The sequence below is a fragment of the Antechinus flavipes genome, chromosome 2 (assembly GCF_016432865.1).
Source record: "Antechinus flavipes isolate AdamAnt ecotype Samford, QLD, Australia chromosome 2, AdamAnt_v2, whole genome shotgun sequence".
Taxonomy (NCBI): Eukaryota; Metazoa; Chordata; class Mammalia; order Dasyuromorphia; family Dasyuridae; genus Antechinus; species Antechinus flavipes.
In genome coordinates this window covers 248,131,286-248,154,848 of record NC_067399.1, presented here as the reverse complement: position 1 = coordinate 248,154,848, position 23,563 = coordinate 248,131,286, and the positions used below count along the sequence as shown (strand labels likewise).

Genomic DNA, 23,563 nt, shown 5'->3' with positions numbered 1-23,563 from the left:
TGAGTTTCCTATCCAGTTGTATTTTATAATCTGGGCAATATGTGTTTTTGATCTTTAATCCAAAATAGTAGTTTTTCTTATATGGGTGGAGGGGCTAGTCTTACTTGAGTGATTTATGGATGTCATTGAAAAAGGTCTTGTATATTCTGGATCTCAATATAGTCAGCATAGTATCATACATAAACAGGAGCATCTGTAGAACATCTCCACAATAGGTAACCATCTCTATTTGGACTTTCTTCAAGACCTTCTCCAAAGGTAAGCACCTTTGGTGAGAATATAGCCTATTTGATTACAAAATTTGGGTGTTGATACTCAGGATACCATTCTTTCTCTATTTGAATTTGTCATAGAATCTAAAATGACCTTAAAATATATGTAATATATATCTTGCATTATATTTAATTCCTTTTCTGTTATTCTCTTACATGACTTGTTGGAGGGTATGAAATATGCTAAGAAAGTAATCTAAATTCCTTTTTTTTTTAATTTTCATAAAATATATTTGATAGTTGAATGTTACCTTTGATATTATTAGCAAATAATCATTAAGGGCTCCTTAAAATTTAAAGAGCTATATTCTATTGAAATTTAAGATTTTGGTGCCTTCTAAAAAAAAAAAAATCTCCATAATATAAAAGAAGCAAACATTTATAGTAGGTGTGTTCACTCATGCCAAGAAGGAAACATATAAACCTCTTCCTCCCTTGTGTTTGCTTGATAAAGTTTGTGTTTCTTTTGTCCTGAGTTCTCCTTGAGACATGAATGGAGCAGTATTTACAGAAACATTTGGTCAAATTACAAATTTACTCATCTTAATTAATCACTTGGACTTAGCCTGTAAAAAGGAGGCTATACAGGCCTGAGACAGTTGGCAACAAAACGATTAGAAAAGGAAATTCAAATCGATACTAGATGAAGGTACAGATTCCTTTTTTTTTTTTTTTTTTTTTAAGCTTTTTACTTACAAAGCATATGTATGGGTAATTTTTCCAACATTGACCCTTGCAAAACCTTTTGTTCCAAATTTTCCCCTCTTCCTCCCACCTCCTCTTCTAGTTGGCAGGTAGTCCAATTCATGTTAAATATATTGAAATACATGTTCAATTCAATATATGTATACATAGTTCTACAGTTATTTTGCTGCACAAGAAAAATCAGATCAAGAAAGAAGAAAAAGAAAAGCTGAGAAAGAAAAAAAAATGCAAGCAAATAACAATAGAGAATGTGAGAATGCTGTGTTGTGTGCCACATTCTGTTCCCATGGTTCTCTTTCTGGGTATAGTTGGCTCTCTTCATCACTGCACAAGTTGAACTAGTTTGAATCATCTCAATGTTGAAGAGAACCACGACCATCAGAATCGATCATTGTATAGTCTTGTTGTTGCCATGTATAATAGCAACATTATATCCTGCTTCTGCTCATTTCACTTAGCATCAGTTCATGGAGGTCTCTCCGGGGCTCGCTGAAATCATCCTGCTGGTCATTTCTTAACAAAACAAAGAGTATTCCATAGCATTCATATACCATAATTTATTAAGCCATTCTCCAGTTGAATAGTATTCACTCAGTTTCCGGTTTCTTCCCATTACAAAGAGGGCTGCCACAAATATTTTTGCACATGTCTTATATCTTTAGGATACAATCCCAGTAGAAACTCTGCTGGATTAAAGGGCTAGATCACAGTTTGATAACTTTTTGAGCATAGTTCCAAACTGCTCTCCAGAATGTTTGGATCTGTTCACAGTTCCACCAACAATATATTAGTGCCCCAGTTTTCCCACATCCCTTCCAACATTCATCATTATCTTTTCCTGTCATTTTAGACAATCTGACAAGTGTGTAGTGATATCTCAGAGTTGTCTTCATTTGCATTTATTTCTCTGATCAGTAGTGATTTGGAGCACCTTTTCATGAGGCTACAAATAGTTTCAATTTTTTCATCTGAAAATTGTTTGTATCCTTTGACCATTTATCAACTGGAAAATGGTTTGTACCATTAAAAATTTGAGTCAATTCTCTATATACTTTAGAAATGAGGCCTTTATCAGATTCTTTGGATGTAAAAATGTTTTCCCAGTTTATTGCTTTGAAGGCACAGATTCTAATGGAGAATCAGAGATAGCAGAAAGTGAAATGTGAAAAGGAGAAGAATTAGTATAGTAAATAGTCTATACGTAGAGGAGCAACCAAGTTATATCATTTCACTGGTACTACGTGTCATATAGACTGTGGGTTACAAGAGAAATTGGAGTATATCAGAGAGAAGGTTTATTTGACTCTAGAAATTCCAAATCATTTTTCCTTTTTGGGACACGGTCCCACTTAGTGTCGAACCATAAATCTAGAGCACTGAATCGTTCTCTTGGTAAAGCAGAAGATTAATGGAGAAGGAAAATGAGTTATCTTAACTGTAAATTTTGGTGTAAGATCTTTTTGGTTTAAAAATCTAATTGAATAAAACCTTTGCTAAAGTGGATATATTCTAAATAATTTAATGGGAGTTAAGATGAATTTCCATAGGAAACCCTTAGTGGGATCAATATAAACCAAATTCTGATATTCCCAAGAGAACAATTCTTATGTGGGGTACAAATCAAATCAAATTGTAACATTCTCCAAATTATAAAATAAAAGAATGACTAAAGACTTAATACTTGCCTCAATTTTCCCAACCTAGAAATTGGAGAGGAAGAATGGAATTAATCCCTTATAGAAATGCCTTTTTGACTTTCATTTTAACTTAATAACATTATTAAACTGGGAATTGAGGACATAATGACAAAAGCAAAATGGTCCACACCTCTAAGGAGATGTTTTTAAATGAAGAGTGGGTTGAATACAACATAATAACTCACATTTGTACACTGCTTTTAAATTAACACAGTGTATTCCTCAAATCAACCCTGTTAGGTTATGCTAGCATTAGTTGTCCCCATTACACAACTAGTGAGTGTTTGCAATGCCATTTGAATTCATATCTCATTCCAGGACTTTGTCCATTATACAAAATAGACTCTGAGAGTTTAAATTAATTGTTCATGCCTGCACAACTAGTTAAATATTTGAGGTGGGATTTGAATTCAGGTTTCATCATTCCAGTTTGAGAACTTTGTTCTTTATATTTAAATATGTACTTTATGCATACTGTATATGTAGTACAAAGTTAAGATAATTTGAAGAAATACAAGTAACAGTTTTTGAATTCATACAAGACATCCTTGAAAATCAGCATCTAATCTGAGTCTGGAAAGAAGATAAAACATTCTAAAAAACAGATAATGTAGGGGTACATTCAAGTAATGGATAACTGCAATGTATGGAACAGAAGATAACTTTATTTAGAGTTGGAAGAATTTGATCACTTCTTTTATAATAGCAAATACAGGTGTTTCTTCCTTCCCTAACATGTATTGGTAAACCTTATCAATCAGAAATGGCAAAAATCAATTTGGTGTATATAATTGTATAGTTCATATAATTTTCAAGGTATATTTTGGGAGATTCTTAGGTTGTAATTTTGGGAATCATGGATGGAAATTTTTTACTACTGGGTATAGATCACATAAAATATAAAAAACTAGGCCAAAGTGGATAGATTACTTCCAGTTAGGACCTGAGTATTACTAAATAAGGCAATTACCTTCACAAATCTTGGTATGGTTATTAGTTTGGCATGTTACTGTAAGCATTTTGTGTACGTCTATACATTTTTAGTATAACCTAAGGATGACTAGATACTAAGAATAATATGTTAATTTAAAATAATTATTCAGAATTATGAAATATAAGAATCCCTTTCAAAAATAGATGTAAATTCTTCATGTGAATCTGTAAATAAAGTTATAATCTATAAATGTTCATAGATTTGGTACAAATTTTTTTATTCATATTTTGGTTGTGTTTTTATAATTAAGATTAATTTCATCTAACATGAACTATTTAATAAAATATAATTCATTGTTAAAGATTTGCAAAAAATGATTTATTTTGACCCTAATATGAATTTCAATTTAGTCAATTTCATTTGTTACATTTATTATGAACAGATTTCATTTCATCTAGTGTAAATCTATAGATGAAAAGACGTAATTACATAAATATATAGATTAATAAATGTTTTATTTTTGAATAGTGAAAGATGCTAAGAAGATCCTAACTCTTTTTCTGAAAACTACAATGAATGTTGGTAACAAAGAAGGAGATCGACTGGTCTTCTATTTTGATCATTTACTAGACATCATTGATGTGACTAAACAAATTTATGGTACAAATAAGTATAGGGTAAGTGCTGTTATTTCTCATAGCTTTTCATATTATATGACATAGAAGTGTTCAGTTTCATGTTTTAGTTTATGAAGAGGAGTCAGTGGAGCACTTTAGAAAGAGTGCTAGATGTTAGAGACAATGGAGCTTTTTGAATATTGGTTTTGTTACTTAACACTGTGTAACCTTGAAACACTTTTTTCTCATTTTTTTTTCCTAGCTCTTAAGTCTTATGATCCACCTATACTTTGATATTTATATTTGTCTATAACGAGCCATTTGCCCAAACCTCTAAAATAGTAGTAGTTTTACCAGTATCACTCCAGCTATTGACATTGAGAGAATTAATATTTGAGATTCACTTTCTCTATACATAAAATAAGACAGCATAGTACCTTGTCAATAAAAAATTTTGAAAATGTATTTCAAAATTTTCTATGTATTTTGTATATATCTATATCTACACATATATGTATATTTATATGTACTTGTAGTTATATATACTGTACTATATTAATAATGCACATTAAAAAATCTTATATACAGATTTTTTTAAAATGAGGCACATGTAAAATATTTCATCCTATTGTCGATAGAAAGTCACAGAAATTTGTTGAAGAGATATGTAATATAGACAGACTTTTTGGAAAAATTATTTTATCAGGTGTGTAGAAGATGAATTAAAGTGGATTGAGTCTTGTGGCAGGGAGATTTGTTGGGGACCTATAACAAGTCCAGGTGACAGGAGTTGCTGTCCTGAACTAAGGTAGTGACTGTGTAATTAATTAGGGAGAAAGGAATAGATTTGAATGATCTTATGGAGATAGAAATGATAAAATTTGGCAGACATTAATTAAACTTAATTAAATTTATTAATTTAATTAAAATTAATTAATTAAACTGTGGTAAAAATGATACATTTAAAACCCACATAAGTCATCAGCATTCTTATATATCACTAACAAAATACCAACAGTTAGAGTTACAAAGAGAAATTCCATTTAAAGTAACGACTGATTGTATAAAATAGTTAGGAATCTATCAGCCAAGGGAAAATCAGAAACTTTATGAGCAAAACTACAAAACACTTTGCACACAAATTAAGTTGGATCTAACCAACTGGAAAAATATTAAATGATCTTGGATTGGGCGAGCAAATATAATAAAGATGACAATACTACCTAAACTAATCTATTTAGCGCTATACCAATCAGACTCTCAAAAAACTATTTTGATGACCTGGAAAAAATAACAACAAAGTTAATATGAGGTCAAGAATTTCAAGGGAATTAATGAAAAAAAAAATCAAGTGAAGGTGGCCTAGCTGTACCAGATCTAAAATTATATTATAAAGAAGCAGTTACTAAAACCATCTGGTATTGGCTAAGAAATAGACTAGTTGATCAATGGAATAGGTGAGGTTCAAAGGACAAAACAGCCAATAACTTTAATAATCTAGTGTTTGACAAACCCAAAGACCCCAGTTTTGGGGATAAGAATGCATTATTTGACAAAACTTGCTGGGAAAATTGGAAATTAGTATGGCAGAAAGTAGGCATTGACCCACACTTAACACCATACACCAAGATAAGGTCAAAATGGGTTCATGACCTAGGCATAAAGAATGAGATTATAAATAAATTGGAAGAGCATAGGATAGTTTACCTCTCAGACCTGTGGAAGAGGGAGGAATTTATGACCAAAGAAGAACTAGAGATCACTATTGACCACAAAATAGAACATTTTGATTATATCAAATTGAAAAGTTTTTGTACAAACAAAACTAATGCCGACAAGATTAGAAGGGAAACAATAAACCGGTGGGAAAACATTTTTACAGTCAAAGGTTCTGATAAAGGCCTCATTTCCAAAATATATAGAGAATTGACTCTAATTTATAAGAAATCAAGCCATTCTCCAATTGATAAAATGGTCAAAGGATATGAACAGACAATTCTCAGATGAAGAAATGAATACTATCTATAGCCATATGAAAATATGCTCCAAATCATTATTAATCAGAGAAATGCAAATTAAGACAACTCTGAGATACCACTACACACCTGTCAGATTGGCTAGAATGACAGGGAAAGATAATGTGGAATGTTGGAGGGGATGTGAGAAAAGAGGGATACTGATATATTGTTGGTGGAATTGTGAACACATCCAGCCATTCTGGAGAGCAATTTGGAACTATGCTCAAAAAGTTACCAAACTGTGCATACCCTTTCATCCAGCAGTGTTTCTACTGGGCTTATACCTCAAAGAGATACTAAAGAAGGGAAAGGGATCTGTATGTGCCAAAATGTTTGTAGCAGCCCTATTTGTAGTGGCTAGAAACTGGAAAATGAATGGATGCCCATCAAATGAAGAATGGTTGAGTAAATTGTGGTATATGAACGTTATGGAATATTATTGTTCTGTAAGAAATGACCAGCAGGATGAATACAGAGAGGATTGGAGAGACTTATATGAACTGATGCTAAGTGAAATGAGCAGAACCAGGAGATCATTATATACCTCAACAACGATACTCTTTGAGGATGTATTCTGATGGAAGTGAATCTCTTCGATAAAGAGTGCTAATTCAGTTTCAATTGATCAAGAATGGACAGAAGCATCTACACCCAAAGAAAGAACACTGGGAAATGAATATAAATTGCTTGCATTTTTGTTTTTCTTCCCAGGTTATTTATACCTTCTGAATCCAATTCTCCCTGTGCAACAAGAGAACTGTTCTGTTCTGCACACATATATTGTATCTAGGATATACTGTAACCTATTTAACATGTAAAGGACTGCTTGCCATCTGGGGGAGGGGGTGGAGGGAGGGAGGGGGTAAATCGGAACAGAAGTGAGTGCAAGAGATAATGCTGTAAAAAATTACCCTGGCATGGTTCTGTCAATAAAAAGTTATTTTAAATAAATAAATAAACTGTATTGATACAGCATCTCAAATGCACCAAAAAAAGATTTTTTTAAAAATGATAAATTTAAAATGACATTATTAGGTAAATATGTACATATATACATATGTGTAATATATACATACATTTATTTTTCATTGTATTTTTGTGTCACATAATCTTCGATTTCAGCTACATCTAAAATATACAACATCTATTGTGGCTACCCTTTAAACCTTTGATAAAAAATGCTATCCTTTTAATTCTAGTCTCTAGATTCTAGTATTTTCTTTTTTTCCCCTTATATATTTTTTATTAAAGCTTTTTATTTTTCAAAACATGTGTGGACAATTCTTCAACATTAGTCCTTGCAAAACCCCTTGTGTTCCAATTTTCCCTCCCTTCCCCCATGCCCTCCTCTAGATGGCAAGTAGTCTAATATATGTTAAACATGGTAGAAATATATGTTAAGTCTAATGTATGCATACATATTTATACAATTATTGTGCTATACAAGAAAAATCAAATCAAACCAGTATAAAAAAAAAAGAAGCTTCTAGTATTTTCTAGAATTTCACTTCTGACATTGTTTAGAGTTATGTTTCAAGGTATCCTTGAAAATGTTTTATCTTATTTTCTTTAAGTTGTCCTAGTTAAGTTGATCATACAGTTATCAGAGGTAACTAGGTAGCACATAGTGAATAGAGTACTGGACTAAAATCAGTAAGAACTAAATTCAAATCCAACCTCAGACATTTACTAATTCTGTAACCCTGAACGAGTTACTTCACTTCTATCTCAGTTTCCTTATCTGTAAAAATGAGTATAATATCTACTTCTCAAAGTTATTGTGAGGATTAAATGAGATAATTATATAAATCACTTAGCACAATATCTGGGCACATTGTAAGGACTTTATAATGTTGCTGTTATGGTTGTCATTACCGCTATTATTAAACTCTGAGCCTAGAATTAGGAAGACCTGAATTAAAATCCAGCATTCACTAGGTTTGTGATCCTGAGCAAATAATTTAATCTGTCTCAAGTTTCCTCAACTATAAAATGAAGATAATTATATGTACCTCCCAGATTTGTTAGGAAAAACAAGATGATATTTGTAAAACATTGTTACTAGCTTATCATGTATCTTGCTTGTAGTAGGTGACTATTAAATGCTAGATTCTATTCCCTATGTACCTTGGTATCCAGGGCTCATTATTTTCTGCCAATGTACAGTCTAGCAGAATTATGTTAGTTGATGTAATAGGCATTATAATTATCTCAACTTTTAATAATTTCTGTCATAGGAGTTTACCAAGAAACAAGCAATTTCAGTTGCTAAAACAGCAGTGCATATCATTTTTGATGAAAGTGGATCACAGGTATTTTTTCTTGCTTATTTACTACTTTTATCATTGAGTTACACTTTTCTTCAAATAGTGGGTTAATAAAAATATTGTTAAAAATAATATGACAACAAGGTATAGTAGAGAGAATCCTGACTTTGGAATCAGGAAAACATTGTTTTAAGTCCTGCTTGTGATGCATGTCGACATCAAAACTGAGCAAATTGTTTAACCTATCAGTATCCTAGGCATCTCACTAAGATTATAGGTGTTATAGACCAATTACTGATCTGTAACAGTGGAACAGAATTCTGTATTGGGAGTTCTCTACATTTCTAGAATCACAGATCCAATCCTTTTGGCCTTCCCTTCAAAAGACAAAAAAATTAATAGCCAATATGAACTCTCACCTCAATAAAAGAATTATATAAATTATTAACTAAAGAAAAGATAAAGTATTTGACTGATAATAAGCATAAACTCAAATTTGAAGTTAGCTAAATCAACATCAATTGAAAGAAATATAAAGGTAGCTGAGACTTCTGCTAGTAATGTTTATGTTTAAACTTTTGCAATAAGATTATTTATCTCTAAAAATCCCCCCTACATAATTAATGTCTATTAGTACTCTATGAATTGTTCAATATTATTATTAAAGACTATTTTGCAATTGTCTATGTAAAATTGAAATAATCTGAGACATATAATGTGTATTCTTAGGTATGATCTTTCCAATCTTACAGTGTTTTGAGAAACCGTTCATAAGTAGGTAGTTGAAGGGCAATGATTTTTTGAAGTAGTGATCTTTAGTCAAATTTTCATAATTTATTCATATTGATTTCTCATGAATAATTCATCTATATAATTTGAAAGCTTTTGGCTTTTGTGTACAAGTTGCTTCTCTAAAGTAGTTTTATTTTATTTTTAGTTTTCCCCCTTTCATCTCCACCACCTCCCCAAGCAGGCTATAGTTAAGAAAGGATATATTTATATATACATATGTAGACATATACATACAAATGCATACACAGATGTACACACACATCTTTTCTATCCCTTCTGACCCTTTGCTTTAATTTTGCTCCTAACTTGCCTTGCATTGCTATTACTTAACCACTCCTCACTCATGGGTCCTTCTCTTGTCTTTTTCCTTCACCCTTTGCTTCCCTGTCCACTTATACCTCCCCCTTTATTTTTTTTTTAATAGATTTTCAAAGGTGCTAAACCCTTCACAGTATGTATATATATAGTGTTGCCTGTTTAACCCATTGCTGATGTGAATAGGTTTTCAAAACTATGAGCCCCCTTCCCCCTTCTAATGCCTCTGTGTTTATTCTTCCTCTGCTCCTCATTTATATGACATTACTATTTTTATCTTAACTCTGCCTGAATTCTTTTGAGCTGCCCTGTTGTAAATGTCAATCTTAAACATATGCTATATATTTCCCATGTATAAAAAATATAAACATTTTATCCATGTTGAGTTCCTTGAAGTTGATCTTTGATATTGGCTCTTAATATAAATTTAAATTTTCTAATAAGTTCAGATTTAGTAATAGAAAGTCCTGAAAATCTGCAAGTTCATTGAATGTCCATTTTTTCTCATTCAGTATTATAGATAATTATGTTGGATATGATATTTTTAGCCATAGGCCTAGTTCTTTTGATTGTTGGTAGATATGATTCCAGGATCTGCAGTTTTTTATTGTGACTATTGATAAGACCTGAAAAATTCTAATTGTACCTCCAGTATATTTGAATTGTTTTTTTCTTATTTCTTGCAAAATTTTCTCTTTGACCCAGGGATTTCAAAATTTGACAATAATGTTTCTATGTGTTTTCCACAAAGGATCTTGTTGAGCTGGTGGATTTTTTCTATTCTATTTTCCTCTCCTGTTCTGTTACTCCAGGACAATTTTCTTGGATTATATTTCTTGCATTATTGTGTCAAGGTCCTTTTTTTGATCACAACTTTCAGGCAGTCCAATTATTCCTATTTTTCTTTTCTTGATCTGTTTTCCAGATTTCTCATTTTTCTTGTTTCACATTCTGTTCTATTTTTTTATTCTTTATAATGTGTTGTTATTTCTTGGTCTCTCATTTCATATTGGTTTCCCCTTGCCCAATTCTAATTCTCAATCTAGAATTTTCTAGTTGATTAACTTTTTTTTCATAATCATCTTGGTTTTCTTGGATGGTTTTTATTTTTTAGTTTTTCATCAAGGTCTCTCATTTGATTTTTAAATTCTGTTTTGAGTTCTTCTATTAATTCTCTCTGGGAAGGAACCATTTCATTTTGCTTTTGGGAGTAGAAGCTTTTTTAACTTAACTGTCTTCCTTTAAAGATGTATCCCAGTCTTCCCTGTTTTATATAGTAGGTTTCTGTGGTGTGGTTCTTTCTTCTTTGCTGGTTCATCTTTTTTCTTTTTTTAAATAGTTATTAGTGTAAGCACTTCTAATCTTGAGAATGGTGCTTCTGGCTTCACCTCAGGTCTCTGCTCTTGACTAGGAACCCTAAACCAAGAGCTCCACGCTCTAGGAAGTGCCTGCAGCCAGAAGTGTCCATGCCCGGCTGTTTCTGCCTTTACTGGGGGCTTGTTCCTTTAACCTAAGTGTTTCTGCCGCACAGATGAGCCTGGTGTTCCTAATCAGAGAAGGTTCACTCAGTCTTCTCAGACTGGGACCCCAACTCCACAAACAGTCCAAGAGGTGAAAGTTTCTATGGTTCCTGTGGTAAATTCAGCCACACCCAGCTAGTCTCAGTGCTCCCCATTAGGTGTTTCTATGGAGCAACCACCACATGAGTTAGAATAGTATTAAATGAATAGAAGGTATCAGAGTGACAAGAGATATTTAAATGAGGAAGGCTCAAATCTAGCTAAGGAAGGACGGGAAGGCTTTTTAGAGTAAAGTTCCACTTAAGAGGTCTTGAAAGAAAAGAATGACTCTGGGAGGCTGAAATGTGGGCGAATACTCCAGCTATTGGGAGTAATATATGTAGTGACTAGAGGTGAGGGAGGGTAGATAGTATTAAGGAACAGCCAATAATAGGTTTAACTGGAGTATAAAATGGAAATATTGTGGGGAAAAAAACTTGCAAAGGTAGTTTGGTTTCAGATTGTAGAGGGTCTTGATTGCCAGGTGAGGATTTTTTTTTTTTTAATATGATACATAATAAGGAACCACTGAAAATTTTTCAGCAGGGAAATAACAAAGTCAGATATGCCTTCATAAGAGAAAGAAAAAAGGATGCTAAGGAAAGATACTTTTAAAGCCTGGAAGGCAGGAAGAGGGACTAGTGAAAAAGACTGAAAAGGAACAGTCATAGGCTTAAAATGATAAGAAGAAAAAGTAGTATTTGAACAGTTATGGAAGTCAAGAAGGAGTATAGAGATGGATAAAGTGTTAGATATAGAGAAATCAGAATGAAACTGAGCAAAGACTATTTGATTTGTCAATTAAAAAGTCAATCATTACAATGGGAAAAAAGTTTCAGAAAAATGTAAAGAACAAAAGTCAGCTTGCAAGAATAGATTAAAAAGGAAGTAAAGGAGAAAATGAAGAATAATGCCTTTACCAGAAATTGAGCAGTGAAGAGGAAGAGAGATGATGGCAGTTTGGAGATAGAGTAAGGTCATTGGAAGGATTATTATTATATATCTGGACTTCTAAATTTCTTTCCACTTGTGATCCTCTTTTTGCCAAGGAATTTTTATGTGATCTTGGTTGTATTGGTATGTAAAATGGGTGTACAAATCAAACAGTTAATGAGTTATGTGACTCCATATGGGTTCATGACCCACAGTTTAAGAAGCTTTGTTTTCCGTATCAGGGATTACTTGAGTGTTTTTAAATAGGGGAAAAGAGTTGGTTTAAAAAAGGTGGGGAAGGGGTGAGAAAGAAAATAATGACTGATGAATCAAATTCCCAGAGGTAATAGAAGATTTATTGAGGAGGCCCTACCTCATCTTCTCAGTGAAAAAAGGAAAGAAAAGAATAATGAGGGTAAAATGTGGAATTTTAAAAAAATATGGCAGAGATATACAGGAATTAAATTGACCTAATTACTCCCTGAATAATAATAGCTAGCATTTATGTAAGTTTCTGACATTTTGCATACATTATGTCTTCTGTAATCTTTACTACAACCCCATGAGAAAGATAATATTTAAGGATCACCCCTAAGTGTGAAGGGGCAGGTCATTTCTCCAAAAGTTCCCACAGCTGTGAATCATAACAATCCTGAAGGACTGCAAATCAACCTTTACTGATATAGATGCTGCTTGTGGATTGGGAATGAAATACATTGGAGGCAAGAGGAGAGAGGTCAGAGAATGTAATGCTTTTCAGTCTTCTTGTATCATTATCATCTTCTCACATGAAGGGATCCATTGTGCTGGTCTGAGTTGGATCCTCAGCAGCCACTGGCAGGTGGCTCCCATAACATCCAGCAGCCACTAGCAGGTTGCTCCTGTAACAACTATTATTATATCCATTTTACACATGAGGGAAACTAAAACAGCATGGTTAGCATGACTTGGTTTGAGTAATAGTATTTTTATGTTTGAAGTAAGATTTGAACTTAGGTCTTTCTGATTCTGAGATCAAGACCACATATATTAATCTGTGCTGTATTATATGTGGAGAGAGGTATGAAAGAGTTTTTGAACTTGAAAAGTTGGTTTTTTTTTTAATTGTTACTATTATGAATATGAGATACTAATAAGAAATGAGTAAAATAATTTTTTTCCTTATTACAAAGTGAGATTTTGAGGAGAGATTATTTTTTTCCTTTCTTGTATCCTTAATATTTACCTGTACATATAGTAAGAGTTAATAAATACTTCATGATTAACTGACTGACTAAAGCAACATAGAATTTTATAATTAGAAAGAACTTCTACAGTCATCAAGTTTAATGCCTATGCAAGAAAGATACTTTTCTTCGAAGACTTCCAGTGATGGGAAATCCACTACTTCCTATTATAGCCCATTCTACTTTTGAGATAGCTCTAATTTTTAGGAAGATTTTCTTTCTTTTTTTTCCTCTTTGCTTACATCAAGCTCCTAGAATTGACTCTTTGCAATTCACTAATTCTGTCCTATCAAACCAAAGAAACAAACCAAAAAATCCTTCTCATTTCTTATGTACTTGAAGAAAACTATTCCTCTTCAAGTTGAAGAATTTTTAATTCCTTATGCGGAATATATGACTTGGGCTCAAGAACTATTACCATTCTGGTTGCTTTCTTCTAAGTGTTTATCAATGTTTTTTCCAAAAATTTGATGCTCAGAATTAACCCTAATATTCTGGTACTTCTTGTTGTTTGCCTTTCTTTTTTTGAAGAGGACCATAACAGAGGTGATGCCATGACATGAAGTGAATTGGATTTAAGTGAGAGAGGGCTATGCAAAGGTACCTTCCTTACTTTCTCCTCCAGAGAAAACAGGTCTCAGTTTGACTGAGGCTACCCCTATTAAGTGATTAAGGTTGGGTGACAATTGAGGCCAAGAATCTCTCTTTCACCTAATTAAAAAAAAAAAATCTAAATAAATAAATCGGAGGGGAATTCCCTCAGGATTTCTGGCCAAAGCAGAAATGATCAATATTTACATTCAATCTGAGTCAGTCAGGAGAAATAAGTTTTCCAACTGACCAATTTCATTTTATGAACCAGCTCTGGATCTATTCTGGTACTATGGAAAGAATAAAACTTTACCTTCAACTTCTTCCTTTGATGCTTATTAATATTGTGATCCTGGAGAAGTCATTTAACCTTCCTGAGCTTGTGTCTGTTTATTTTTCTCTTTAAAATTTTTTTTTAATTTATTTAAAACTAAATACAAAATAGGAAAAAATAAAAGAAAAACATTGTCGTATGCCCAGCAGTAAGTACATCAGTAAGTTTTCAAAATATATAACAATAAATTTCCATTTCAAGGAAAGTATATAATAATAGTGGAGATTATATATTCATGATTGTCCATCTTTGCTTTGTAGGTTATTCCTTTGTTCTCTGCTGTGTACTTTCTACTTTATTTTTTTTCCCCTTTTTGCCTCCCTCATATATATACATGCATACATATATACATACATATTCACACCCACAAATATATATATGTTCATTTCTGTGTATTTATACACATATACATACATATTTATACATATATAGACATGCATCTAAATATCATTATGGCTGACATATAATATGATTTCTCTCTTAATTGAGTTTTTAAGTTTGACTTTTTCTGAGATCAGTGATTACCAATTCTACTTTTTTTTCCTAAGGAATTCAACTCCTGATCCTTGTCATAGTCTTTGTATGTATTTCTTATTTCCTATTCCTGCTGATTCTTTTATTTTAAATTCTACTCATTAACTTTCCTTGCTAATACTTAACTTTTTCCCCATCCATGGATCCTTCCGTTATCTTCTTTCCCACCTTTTCCCCTTTTCCATGAATCTAAGCACCTTGTCTCATTACTATAAATCTACATACCCTTCTACACTCCATCTTTTCCTATTTCCTCCCTCCTTATTTCTTTATAGAATCTGGAAGATGCTATATCTTTAACAGTGTGTGTGTGTGTGTGTATGTGTGTTGTTCTCTATTTAATCCATTCCCATTGTGACTAAATTTTCAGAACTACTTTTCCTCTTTCTAATGCCTCTGTGTCAGTTCTTCCTCTGAACTTCACAATTGTTATTTTTACCTTTTCCTAGACAGCTTTGCTTTTTAGAATCAGATCATAATTAGCTCTGCCCCAATTTTTCTTTTGAAGTATTCATTTACTGATGTCAGTCTTAAAATATGTGGCATACATTTTCATGTAACATAAATCATTTGTACTTGTTGAGTCCCTTGAAATTAATTTTGATGTTGTATTGTATATGTTAAATTGTCTATTAGATTCAGGTTTGGTTGAGACCAAGTCCTAAGAAAATTTGCAAGTTTGTTGAATATGTTTCTTTTTTTTTTTTTTTTTTTCATTCAGTATTATTGTTTATTTTACTGGATGTTATATTTTTGGTTGCAGGCCTAGTTCTTTAGATTGTTGTTGTATATTATTCTAGAAATTGTGTTCTTCTAGTGCAGCTGCTGATAAATCCTGTACATCTATTTGTAGCTCTAGCATATTTGGATTTTTTGGTTTGGTTTTGTTTCTTGGAGAATTTTCTCTTTGATCTGGGGGTTTTGAAATGTGCCAGTAATATTCCTGTGTGTTTTCTATTGTATGATCACTTTGAGGTAATGATGAATGAATTTTTTTCTGTTTTTACTTTCTCCTTGAAAGTCTAACTATTTGATACTGTACACAATAGGTTTCTGGTTCTATTCATTTCATTTTGCATCAGTTCACACAAATCTTTCCAGCTTTTTCTTAAACTAGCATTTGAACAACATGGCTAGTCCATTGTACTTAATCTCTTCAGTAGAGTAGATTTTTCTTAAATCTGCCTGTTCATCATTTCTTATTGCACAATAGTATTTGATACATTCTTGTTCAGCCATTCCCAACTGATGGGCATCCATCAGTTTTCCAATATTTTGCTACCATTTTAAAAGCTGCTATAAATATTTTTGCATATATAGGTTCTTTTTTGCTGTTTTTTTTTCCCCTTATCTCTCTGGGATACAGATTCACTAATAGTATTGCTGGATCAAAGGGTATACACCATTTAGTTGCCCTTTGGTTATAGTTCCAAATTCTTTCCAGAAAGTTAGATCAGTTCACAACTCTATTAACAAACAGTACATTAGTACTCTAAATTTCCCACATTCTCTCCAATAGTTATCATTTGTTTTGTCATTTTAGGCAATCTGATAGGTATGAGGTGATATCTCATAGCTGTTTTAATTTGCATCTTGAGTCAAAAGTAATTTAGAGCACTCCTTCATAGCTTTGATTTCTTCATGTGAAAACTGTTCCTGTCCTTTGAATGTTAATCAGTTGATTGAATGACTTTTACTCTTTTAACTCTGGAGTTGGATAGTATTTTTTTTTTTTTTTTTATCATCAGTCCTTTGGAATTGTATCGGATAATTGTGTTTTTCAGATTTACCAACACGTTCAGAGTTGATCTTCATTAAAACATTTTTATTACTGTACACAATGATCTCCCACTTCTTTTCATTTCTCTTTGTATCAGTTAATGTAGGTCCTTTTTATTTTTCTGAAACCTCTTCCCCCCCATCATTTCCTCCAGCAAAATATTATTCCATTACAATCACGCGTCACAATTTATTCAGTTACTCCTCAGTTGATGAGCATCCCCTTGATTTCTATTTTTTGCCACCACAAAAAGAGCTTCTATAAATATTTTTGTACATATAGATTCTTTTCCCTTTTCTTTGAACTATTCTGGACACAGACTGAGTAGTGGTATGTCTAGGTCAAAGTGTTTGTAGACCTTTGGACCTGGCTTCAAATTGTTTTCCAAAATAGTTGGACCAATTCACTACTCTACCAACAATTCATTTTTTTGTCATTTCTGCAAAAATTCACATTTGGCAATATTTCAGAGTTGTTTTAATCTGCCTTTCTCTAATCAATAGTCATTTAGAGAATTTTTCAAATGACTATAGATAGCTTTATTTCTGAAAATTGCTGATGTATATTCTTTTCCATTTATCAATTGGGGAATGGCCCTTATTTTTTATAAATTTGATTCATTATAGACTCAGTATATATTTGAGAAATTACAACTTTATCAAGGAAGCGTAATGAAAAAAATTGGTTTTCATTTATGGTATCTTTAGTCAGAAGTTTCCCTTATTATTCCTTTTAATTAAATCTGTTTCTGCTTTTTCTTTGCCTAAGATCAGATTGTTCCATTTGTTTAGTTCTAGAATTTAACTTTCAGAAGGCCACTCTGCCCAGGGTACTCTCCAATTAATTAGAGGGAAGAAAACTCCCAGAACCTCCATTTAAGAAATGTGGTAAAAACCACTCTTCTCTTAATTTCCATCCTCTGTCATATTCCCAATCTAATTACTTTCACTACTTTCCTTCTCCTTTCTCACACTTTTTTAGTTTCTTTCTTTTTGCTTATTTGCAAATGTGAATGGCAGGTACTAATAAACAAGTACTTAATAAATATTTATTGACTGATTTTCTTTGTTCTTGTGTCACCATTGTGTAACCTAGCATATTGTAGGTGCTTAATAAGTCCTTGTTGATTGATTTTCTAAACTTGGTTTATTTGTTATAGAAAATTGAGACCCTGTGTGTTTTACTACTCTTTTACTTTTCCTCCTATATTCTGTGCTTCCTATGGACAGGAGTGATTTAAAAAAAAAAAAAAAAAGGTACCACTTGTACCCCTAAGATCTTAATTTAATTGTCCAAGACTATACAATATTTAACAATGCTTTTTGGATTCTTCTTAGCATTTATGTGAATCACTAGAAGTAGATATAATTATCTGTTTTGGAAGATTTTGTTTTGTCTTGCATACAAACTCCAGGAAAACAACAGACTTTCTTTCTCATATATCAAACTGAAAAATAACTGGCTCACCCCCTGTTAAACAGGGAACCATTACTCACTAACCCTAATCCTTAGGCCATTTCTCTGTAAGGTCTTTTTCTTCTTGGGTTTTTTTCCTTAGTCCTTTTTCTTCTCTCACATCAAGTCTTCCAGATAAAGGCTTTTTATCTAGATATCATCTTTAGATTTTTTTCAAGTACATTGAAATTAAATTTCTGCAAATTTAGTCTCTAGACGTCTCCATAAGTCCAAAGCCTTCTAAAACATCTTTATAATTTCTTTCTCCTTTTTAGCCTCAAATCTCTCTTTAATCCCTTTTAATGTCAGTCTTTTCATTTGGAATTTAAAAGTAAAAATTAATAAGGACCCAGGAGAGTTTAGATAGAATAAAATTGAAGCAAATCTAGTTAACACAGTTTTATACCTTCACTATACAGTACTCCTTATATTGGGGGTTATCGGGGAAAGAATAATAGATAATTAAGGGCATTAAGATAATAAGTTTAACATAAAATAATGACTGTGAGTGGACCATATCATTTTAAGTTTTAAAAAGGTCTTATAAGAGACCAAAGACTTAAAAATATCATACTGTGCAAAATGGTCCAATAAAAAAACCACAGGACCTTAGAAAAAAATTAAATTGGGACCCAAAACTCAAAAATGTGTGTTAGTGATATACACAAAAAAGCAATATAATAAAAATAGTAATGCAGTTTTATACATATTAAATAGTTGAAGAAGTAAATAGATACAAAATTTTGAGTGAAAGAAAATCAGGGAGTTTAATAGATGACAAACTCAATATAATTCAACAGTGTGATGTGGAAGGCTGTCAATCTTCACTTAATGGAAAGAAAATTCAAAACTAGGGAGCCTTTGATAACACCATATCTTAAGTGTTGTATTCAGATGACTTGGCTATTAAGGAGGCTATAAACTACGGTGTGTCTTTTGACAATGGAATGGAAGACCTGGGAAATCCTAGACATTGAAAGAGAAGACTTGGGCAGTAGTCAGGGCATTTTATGTTATCTTTAAGTATTTGAAAGACTGCAGTATTTCAGAAGGGTTAGACTTGGCTTTGCTTGGACTGAGACAACAGAATCAGCAGTAGTGAACAGAAGTGTCAGAGAAGCAGATTGTAATTCCATCTGAGTAAAACAAAACAAAACAAAAAAACCCTTCCAAACAAGTTAGAGATGTCCAAAAGACAAATAGACTTTCTTGAAAAATTATTAGTCATTGTAATGCTGGAGAAACTGAGCAAGATAGAGATTTGAGATCAATTCAATATTTTATTAAATGGAGAGATTTACTGGGATCCATGGATCCATGTTTGGTCCCGGGACTGACAAGTCTATCATCTCAAAGAGTCCAGCCCTAAGTATCACAGAGCAAGCTTTTTTATAGGATAACAAGAACAAAGACATAATGGGAGAGGTACCTGGGATGACACAATGGAGAGAAGTACTGGAGAGGCTACTGATATTCTAATGACATCTAAAATGGATAAACCTTTATCCTGTCAAACATTAAGAAGGAGTGTCTTTAACCTAAAGATATAAAACCTTTATCTCATCAACCATTTAAGAGGGAATGATTATAGTCTGGGGTTTTGGGGCAGAGCAACTGAGGTAGATCTTTATCTCATCAAACATTAAGAGGGAAAGGTTATAACCTGAGACAGAATGACTAAATAGGACAATAGGTCAGGACATCAAAAGGGAACTTTGGCACAACATCACTATAAGTCTTTAAGGAAAAGATACACTTTTTGATGGGTATGTTCTTGAGGGAGTTTGCTATTCACATAGGGATTAGACTAGTTTACCACAACAAATCAAAAAAGCAACTATTAGGTTGCTTCCACCAATGAGATTTTAAACACTTCTTTTAACACTGAATTTCTTCCTCACCCCCATGCCTTTTTGTTATGGTTTTCCTTGTGATCTGTATCTACAGGAGCCTCTGAGACAGTTACTATATAATGACAAGACAGCCAATTGAAGGGGAAGAAGGAATCTGGTGTTTAATGTAGAAAAATACAAGTAATTTGTTTAATTTGTCTTTCTACTGAAATTATCAGTAGATTTAGTTGACAAATTCAATGCAAATGTCAAGCTTATTATGTTATTTATATACAGCTTAATATTGTTTACCACTGTTTTCTATGATAAGTAGGATTATAAGAAAACTGGCTGGATAGGAATGTAAAACAATCAACATTGATAAATATATATGAAGCCATATCTAAATTTGTATGTTAAATGAATGTTTGCAAATTTAACTATACGACTTATTTTTTTGCAATATTTCCCAAATTTTCTGAACAGATTCTAGTGCCAGAAAGTCAAAGTTCACCTGCCAAAACAGAAAATTCTTTGAATGTGGATGAAAAATCTAAACAACAATTTTCTGAAAATCAAAAAGATATGATTCATAATGCTAATCAAAAGGACAGTAGCAATACTCATTTTCAGGTAAGACAGGTATAAATACTAATGTTCATAAGACTACCATTGATCAAGTTACTCTTGTGTGTTAGATTAGAAATAATATTCTTTCAAATTGTGTTTTAAAATGTTCTAATTATATATCAGCTTTTCCAATGTTGTTTTCTGATCTTGTTAAAATGAAAGTCTCTTGCTAAAATTTTTGCAACTGGGTATACTATACTTACATTTATTTTTCCCAACATAAAGTTAAGGTGATTGCCATTATTGTAGGGGAAAAGAAGTTGTTTTTATACTCAGATGATTTATAAGTGCCAGAATAGTGTTGGTGTAGGAAAGTTTTTGTCTTTAATCCCTCTGTTATAACTCTGTGAGAAAGCAATACAACATATAAAATGTAACTCACAGCCCCATGACATGTATGTACTAGGTTATCCACTAATATCATTATTTCTCTTTGGTATATGTTGGTAATATAATCCAGCAAGTCTCAGTTTTAATTTTATTTTCTTTGTGCCAAGCATTGGAGTTATAAATACAAAAGATAGATCCAGCATTTTTATGTTAATACATATTTATGAATAAAACAAGCATTTTCACGACAGCACAATAAAGAAAGATAATTGTACCTAAAACTGTAAATCATTTAAGTATAACTTGCCATTCCTTTCAAATATACAACAAAATTATCATATAAATTTTTTTTCTACCCTTCCATCTCACTCTAAAGATGGCTACTGTTATATGCAAACAAATCTGTGTGTATGTAAAAATTATTCTACACATACTTCTATTACTTTGGATGCAAATAGCTTTCTTCATAAGTTCTTTATAATTATACATATACATACATATGTATTTGCATATTTATAATAGTCAAAATAACTTTACTCAAAGCTGTTATTAAAACAAAATTGCTGTTAATATATATATACAATGTTCACTGGATTCTTCTCATTTCTCTCTTCATTATTCCATACAAATCTTTCCCTGCTCTTCTAAGATCATTAAGCTCAAAGTTTCTTACAGGACTAATAGTATTCCATCACAGTCATATACCACAACTTGTTCAATCATTCCATAGTTGATGACCATCCCTGCAATTTCCAGTTCCTTACTACCACAAAGAGAGCTGCCATAAACATTTTAGAACATCTAAGTCTTTTTGCTTTTATCTTAATCATCTGTAGAAATAGACCTAGTAGTGGTATTGCTCGGCCAAAGGGCATAGGCAGTTTAATAACTCTTTGGGTTTTGAAAACAGCTGGATTAGTTCAAAATTCTATGAAGAATGAATTTTAGTGACCTAGTTTTTCCACATCTCCTCCAACATTTATTGCTTTACCCTTTGGTCATTTTGGCCAATCTGGTTGGTACAAAATGACATCTCAGGGTTGTTTTAAATTTTCATTTCCTTAATCAGTAATGTTTTAGAGCAATTTTTCTTATGACTAGAAATTCATTAGATTTCATTATTCTTTTAAAAATTAAATTAAAATTTTTCCATTAGTAAGCATTTTTCATCTACCACCACCACTGAGAGAAAGGAAAAGAAAATCCTTATAACAAATATATATTCACACAATTGTTGTTTACAAAAAGTGTTTAAGGGTAGGTAGCAATTGATGCCAAGAATCTCTTCTTTCACCCAGTCCAAAAACAAAAATCTAAATGAATCTAGAAGGGGAAGACCCTCAGGATTTCTATCCAAAGCAGAAATGACTGCTATTTACATTCAATCTGAGTCAATCAGGACCCAAACATAACCAAATTGAGATTGGCTTAGGACCTATTGGTGACTCATACATATGTGTATGTATGCATATGTGTGTACATACTTCTACATTTGTATGTATGCATGCATGTAAAATCAAGGAAAATATTTTCAGATTGGCCACGTCCAAAAATGACTTATGTTTTGTCTCTTGAGTCTATAGCGTCTGCATGTGCTAATTAACAGCTATATTCCATTGTCTTCTGTTTACTCTTTTTTTTGCTCTTCCAATGATTTTCTAAATATAATGAGATGTTCAGTGTGTGTGGGTGGGTGGGTGTAAATTCTAAGTGCTTTATGTCACCAAAAACTTTCTATGAGCCATTGAAAAGGGATAAGGAACCTCCTAAATCCTTTGGAGCATGGACTTAAATTAGTAGAATCCAACTGGTCAGATAAAGGCCATCTTCTATTTATCTTATTTTGCCATTGGCATAAATATTGCACAGATTTGACACTGAAAAATACTGACTGCTTCATAGATAGTCCAGAGCATCTTGAAATAGGGGTATCATATACAGATCCACTGTAGTCACTGATTACAATTTAATAATCATTTTTAACCATCTGTTATATATTAGGCATTGTCTTAATTACAAATTAAAGAATAAAACAGCCTCAAAGAACTAATATTGTAATTGAGATAAGCAACATATATATATATATATGTGTGTGTGTGTGTGTGTGTGTGTGTGTAAATATAAAATATGTACCAAATAAATGCAAAGTAATTATAGAAAAGCACAAAAAGTGGGAAAGGCCTCTCTTATAATTCATGGCATTTGAATTTAACTATTTATTAGAGAAATGTAAATTAAAACTTATCAGAGTGCCTAATATGACAGGAAGAAATAATGATAAATATTGGGGGGGGGGTGGAAAACTGGGACATTAATGTATTATAGGTAGAGTTGTGAACTGATCTGGCCAATCTGTACAATTTAAAATTATGTCCAAAGAGCTATCAAACTGTGTACACATTTTGATCCAACAGTAATAGTTACTAATATGAGATCATAAAAGAGGGGAAAATACTCCTATGTGCAAAAATGTAGGTAGCAACTCTTTGTGGTGGCAAAGAATTGAGAAATTGAATTGGTGTCTGTCAATAAGGTAATGGCTAAATGTTATGGTATGTGAATATTATTGTTCTATAAAAAATGATGAGCAGGCTGATTTCAGAAAATGCTGGAAAGATTTACATTAACTGATGTTGAATGAAGAGAGTAGTACTGTAATGTCTGAGGTAGGTTTCTGGAGAATTCCTGGACAGGCCTTAGTCTTTAGGTGGAGAAGGGATGAAGGCAGGAAAACACCAGGAG

At 32.3% G+C, this 23,563-nt stretch overlaps 1 protein-coding gene across 1 annotated transcript in view; it reads left to right on the top strand.

Annotated features, from left to right (window-relative positions):
* SYCP2 (synaptonemal complex protein 2) overlaps positions 1-23,563 on the top strand; it is a 98,317-nt gene that overhangs the window by 12,120 nt on the left and 62,634 nt on the right. The window contains exons 11-13 of the mRNA XM_051976673.1: positions 4,137-4,285; positions 8,481-8,555; positions 20,348-20,494. Of these exons, the coding sequence (XP_051832633.1) occupies positions 4,137-4,285; positions 8,481-8,555; positions 20,348-20,494 (371 nt within the window). The remainder of the gene's footprint in view (positions 1-4,136; positions 4,286-8,480; positions 8,556-20,347; positions 20,495-23,563) is intronic.